The 5,891-nt window shown below is 46.1% G+C and overlaps 1 protein-coding gene across 4 annotated transcripts in view; it reads right to left on the reverse strand.

Annotated features, from left to right (window-relative positions):
* Positions 1-448: 448 nt before the first annotated feature.
* The window catches only part of Actg1 (actin gamma 1), a 6,343-nt gene continuing 900 nt past the window's right edge, over positions 449-5,891 (reverse strand). For 2 of the 4 annotated variants that reach the window (XM_029545618.1, XM_029545617.1), the window contains exons 4-6: positions 1,662-2,109; positions 1,390-1,571; positions 782-1,287 (exon numbers count right to left, since the gene is read on the reverse strand). In XM_029545618.1, coding sequence (XP_029401478.1) covers positions 1,144-1,287; positions 1,390-1,571; positions 1,662-2,109 — 774 coding nt within the window. In that variant the 3' untranslated portion in view covers positions 782-1,143. Of the gene's footprint in view, positions 1,288-1,389; positions 1,572-1,661; positions 2,479-5,891 lie in introns of all 4 variants that reach the window. The other 2 variants (XM_029545619.1, XM_029545620.1) reach the window with 2 other exon arrangements.

Genomic DNA, 5,891 nt, shown 5'->3' on the forward strand with positions numbered 1-5,891 from the left:
TCTTAGAAATAGGAAAGCATGGTAAGATGTCTCTGTCCATGGACGTCTGCATCAAAGGTGTCTTCAACAGGAAAGGATGTGAAGAACTCAGAGGATGGGATGGCATTGCCTGTAGAGACCTGTCAGCCTTTCCCTGACCATCCCTCACTGCTTGTCATGGTTGTTGCCGCTTCCTTCATCAGACAAAGTAAAATGAATTATTTTTAATGTAAGTGTAAATAATAGAATTAATCCAGCAGCTGTATTTCTTTCTCTCTTCTAGTCCCCTACAACACACAGTGAACACAAGATTTATTTCAAGTTGCACCTCAATAGCTGAGAAGTTAAAGGACCTAACTTATCCTCTAAGCCTCCCAGTCATTACTTCATGATACCGGAATCAACATTATTATTGGCTGGCTCTTTGGCTTCAGATGTTCATTTTCTTTCTTTTTTTTTTTTTTCACAATGCAGCACTTTTATTTCTTTACACAATGACGTGTTGCTGGGGCCTAATGTTCTCACTGAACAGTAGAAAACCAAAATTTTTGTCATTTCTTAAAGAATTGAGTACAAAAAACCTTACATAAATTAAAAGGATGAATACATTTACAGGTGTCGATACAAACGGTCCCAACTCAAGGCAACTAACAACCAATGGCGGTCAGGAGGGAAGAAACCAGAACAGAAACTGGGTCCTAAGGCTCGGACTTTCCCACCCTGTTAGACTGGCAAGAAGGAGTGGTAACTGGTTCAGGAACCCTTGCCAGCCTCGGGAAATCCTGGAAGTCTGCTGTCGGCTAATACCCTGCACAGATCACTCCGTGGTGCTCACAGAGATCCACCAGGCTGGGGCTTTCTCTTCCACAGTGTCCTCTCCCCAGCCCCCAAGTGACCGAGCCACATGAACTAAGGACTAAATCAAGATATGCACAGGGTATTAAACATATACCAAGGGAACAGTTAACTTGAATACAAGGTCAAAAATCAGCAACAAGTTCTACGATCCAGTGCTGATATCAGATACAAGCTTCAAGGACAAATTTCTTTTCAAAGGCTTATTCCAGTTTCATGAGGCTAGCATGAGGTGTGTACATTTGCCAGGGCAAATCGATACTTCAGAATCAGCTCATGCAGCAGATGCCTGGCACCTGCTCAGTCCATCTAGAANCATTTGCGGTGGACGATAGAGGGGCCCGACTCATCATACTCCTGCTTGCTGATCCACATCTGCTGGAAGGTGGACAGTGAGGCCAGGATGGAGCCGCCAATCCAGACTGAGTACTTGCGCTCAGGGGGAGCAATGATCTGCGGAAGAAAAACACTGAATGAGCACTTGTGCCCTTCCTGTGGGTCCCACTTCCCAGTCACAGGTCTAGGGCCTGCTCAGGCCGGGAGGTAGCCACTCACCTTAATCTTCATGGTGCTGGGTGCTAGGGCTGTGATCTCCTTCTGCATCCTGTCAGCAATGCCCGGGTACATGGTGGTACCACCAGACAGCACTGTGTTGGCATACAGGTCTTTGCGGATATCCACATCACACTTCATGATGGAATTGAAGGTGGTCTCATGGATGCCACAGGACTCCATGCCTAGGGGACAGAGTTGATTTAGCCACTACATTCTGTGCTCCATCCCTTCTGAGAGCCCCTTGGCTCCTAAATCATGTTCTGGACACCTACCCAGGAAGGAAGGCTGGAAGAGTGCCTCCGGACACCGGAATCGCTCATTGCCGATGGTGATCACCTGCCCATCGGGCAGCTCGTAGCTCTTCTCCAAGGAGGAAGATGATGCAGCAGTAGCCATTTCTTGCTCAAAATCCAGGGCAACATAGNACAGCTTCTCCTTTATGTCACGAACAATCTCCCTCTCAGCAGTGGTGGTAAAGCTGTAGCCCCGTTCAGTCAGGATCTTCATGGGGTAGTCTGTTAGGTCCTGGCCAGCCAGGTCCAGACGCAAGATGGCGTGGGGAAGGGCGTAGCCCTCATAGATGGGCACTGTGTGTGTGACCCCGTCACCAGAGTCCATGACAATGCCAGTGGTGCGCCCAGATGCATACAAGGACAGCACCGCCTGAATGGCCACATACATGGCTGGGGTATTGAAGGTTTCAAACATTATCTGCGTCATCTTCTCTCTGTTAGCTTTGGGGTTCAGGGGGGCCTCGGTCAGAAGCACCGGGTGCTCCTCAGGAGCCACACGCAGCTCATTGTAGAAGGTGTGGTGCCAGATCTTCTCCATGTCGTCCCAGTTGGTGACAATGCCGTGCTCGATAGGGTACTTCAGGGTCAGGATATCCCTCTTGCTCTGGGCCTCGTCACCCACGTACGAGTCTTTCTGGCCCAAGCCCACCATGACGCCCTGGTGTCGGGGGCGCCCTACGATGGAGGGGAACACGGCCCTAGGGGCGTCGTCGCCAGCAAAGCCAGCTTTGCACATGCCGGAGCCATTGTCAATGACGAGTGCGGCGATTTCTTCTTCCATTGCTATCGGCGAAGGCGGCGACGGAGCAGCGGCAAGAAGCACAGTGCAAGCCAGCGGCGGAGTGTGAGCCAGATGTTCATTTTCATGGTGTCTTCTCAGACCCTGTCTTCCTCATCTTGACCAGAAATTCTCTCTGTCTCTCTCCTCCACTGCCTGATAGAAGCTTCCCCCCTATTCTGTCTTGTGCTCAGCCATTGTGTGGTCAGCCTTCAGTGACAAGGCAGAGAATAAGTGGTAAGAATTGCTGACACGAATTGAGACAGGAGATGCTCTGGGTGTGTACAAGGTAGGAGGGCAGAGGAACCAGCATTTGAATAATACAATGGTAAACTTTCACAAGGGACAAAAACATTGTGCATATAAAACACAAATCGAGAAAACCTATTGAAGTACCATCTTCTGAAATGAGCCGATTCTCTCATGGTCCATTAATGAGGCATTGTCATCTGGGGCCAATAAGGAAGTCCCTGCTTGTAAGAGGTAAGGATCTGCTGGCTTCTCCTTTCTCAAAGCTCACCATTTTCTCCTTCAGGTCTGTGGGTCCCCTGGTGCAGAATGAAACTTCTCAAGTTTGACTTCTCCTTCATGCTGACCTCTGGATAATCTTAGGACCACTGTGAATCAGGCCCAGCTCTGAACTGCAGGAGATATTTTTTGGTTACAGCCCAGGTCTAGTCATTTGCTTGAACTCACACAATTAAACATGTGATAGACATGACAGGGTCTGTCTCACCCAAAAGGCAAATGGCCAGTCCCTGGGGTTGGTTCCACCATTCACTAGCTAGATGACCTTTTGTCAAATTGCTCATGTCTTCTGGGTTCTTGTCCATTATCTGGGCATGAGCAGGTACAGACATGTTTGTCACTCTCTTGTTGGTGCTGTCATTAAATTACTAGTGTGTGCAGTCCCTGGGAGCAGCCATGAGGCTCTGCCATGTCTGCCTTCCTTTTTGAGGTCTCACTCTGTAGAGGAATTTTAACTTTAGCATTCAAAGATCGTCAAGGACTGTGTGACCCACCTGGAATGACACTTGTTTAATCTCTTTGCCTGCTGTAAAGACAAACCCTCAGTGCACATCTTTAATCTCTAACACAGAAGATAAAGTTAGTTGTAGAAGGATGCAACCATGTTTGAAATTAATGTCTAGTTGAGTGGCAGACAAATAATGAATCATGGAAAGACTTGACAGAATGTGTCATAGATAGGATATGCCCAACTCACAGCACAGGAAAGAGAATTGATAGACCAGTAAAGACAGAGGGGGGGGAGAGACAGAGACAGAGACAGAGGCACAAAGAGACACCAAGACAGTTTTTCGAGGACAATTTTACAGAGACAGGTTAGAGGTAAAGTCAGAATGAGTCAGGGAATGAGAAGGAGGCAGAAGATTAGAACAGATTGCCAGATTTAGTTTGAGACCAAGCAGAGCAATTCAGCATCAAGCTGAGACAATCAAGTTTGAATCAGTCACCTTGAAGAAGCATTTCGGCCAGAACAACTTAATTATTAGCCAGCCAGAATTCAGAAAGAGCTAGAAAAGTGAGTGTATTCAGCAGCAAGCCCGTGACATGACAATTTCATCTGAGGAAATAAAACTGAAATGTACAGTTTTATCACTCAGAAAGGTGTAACATCTTCCTTCTTAATTTTTCTCTTTTGTCTCTTTTTCAGGATCCCAAATATACTTTCTGTGAGAATTGGACCTTATCAAGTGCCATTTCTTTTTTGTTTTTGTTTGTTTGTTTGTTTTCAGGGGTGGAGGAATAGGATTTCTCTGTATAGCCCTGGCTGTCGTAGAACTCACTTGGTAGATCTGGGTGGCCTGGAACTCAGAAATCCTCCTGCCTTTGCCTCCCAAGTGCTGGGATTAAAGTACCATTCCTATCATGTGACTTCTTTTCTGCCATGTTGTATATCTCCATGTCTTATTTTTTTGCTTCTGGTGTTTTGTTTAATAAAAATTTGCATATCCAGGAATCCATTCTTTGTGTCCTGAGTTTGATTATGGACTTCTTATGTATCTACTGTTTTCTTTTCATCCCAAATCTTGCTCTTCCTTCCCATCCCCCCCCCATCTCCGCCCCACCCCACCCCACCTTGGACACATCAATTAAGTAACATGTTTCTTCATGGAAAAATCCAGGACTGAAACTTGTTTCCTAGCTGCTATGGCAAATCCTCCATTACCTAGGTCAAAAATAGGGGTTTTAGCATTTAAATTCAGGGCATGGCTTAAATGAATGTTAAGAAAGACATCTACCTAATGTTGAGAACAGTGCAGAAAATGGAGGCCTGACTTGTGAAATTTCAGAGGGAAAATTAAAGACTCTTTTCAGGGCCATTGCTATTTTGGATTATGAAGATTCTGTGGTTCTGGATAGCTGGGGCTTAAGAATCAGCTGTGATTAACAAGATACCAGAACTACTAAAGCAAAACCTTTCCATTACTGGCACTATCGATGCTGGTTTGCTGGAGCTAAGAAATTGGTGGTGATTAAGACAAGACCAGCATCATTGAGGTGTTATCTTCTGGGAAGTGTTTTCTGAGAGCACAGAGGCTGTGTTCCAGAAATAACCAAGGTTGTACCTTGTGCTGTGGCTGGACTTAGTATAGTGTAAGAGTCACCCAGGTGGTGCTGGTTTTGAAGACATGAAGGGTTCATGCAGAACAGCTGAGGTTTGACACTGTGAGAGGCCATGGAAGGCCATTGGTGAAGGTGCACCCTCAGTTACAATTGATGGCCCAGGACAAAAGGGGCCGTGCAAAGGAGTTGAGGCTTGGCACCATGGAGAGAGCCTATGAGAGGTTGTTGGTGAAGCCTAGTTACAGTGGAAGACAGCGTTTTGGAGATGTCAGTACCATGAGATGTCTACCAAGAACAGCAGCAGCAGTGGAATACAGGTGGTTGGAGCCTAGAAGACGAGGTGTGTGCTACAAAGGGCATGGCTGGAGAAGTGACCCAAGCCCTTGCAAGATCCCAAAAGATCGTGAGTTGGATCTCAGACATTGGATAGTTGGAGATCGATTTTTGCTTTTGATTGTGTCTGTGCCCTGATATTTTTCCTTCTTGAAGGAAGGTTTCAGTGAAGCCCACAGTTAAGAGATTTTGAATTTTAAAGTACTCTAAATTTTAAAACATCCTGGATATTTTAAAAGGATTGAACTTTTAATTTATAAAGACTGTGGGGATGACTAAGAACTAAGGGTTGAGGCTTACTAGTGATGTGTTTGTGTGTGAAGTTGACAAGGGGTCAATTGTACTGGCTAGTTTTGTGTCAACTTGACACAGCTGGAGTTATTACAGAGAAAGGAGCTTCAGTTGGGGAAATGCCTCTATGAGATCCAGCTGTAAGGCATTTTCTCAATTAGTGATCAAGTGGGGAGGTCCCCTTGTGGGTGGTGCCATCTCTGGGCTGGTAGTCTTGG

This window comes from Mus pahari, chromosome 14 (genome assembly GCF_900095145.1).
Source record: "Mus pahari chromosome 14, PAHARI_EIJ_v1.1, whole genome shotgun sequence".
Classification (NCBI taxonomy): domain Eukaryota; kingdom Metazoa; phylum Chordata; class Mammalia; order Rodentia; family Muridae; genus Mus; species Mus pahari.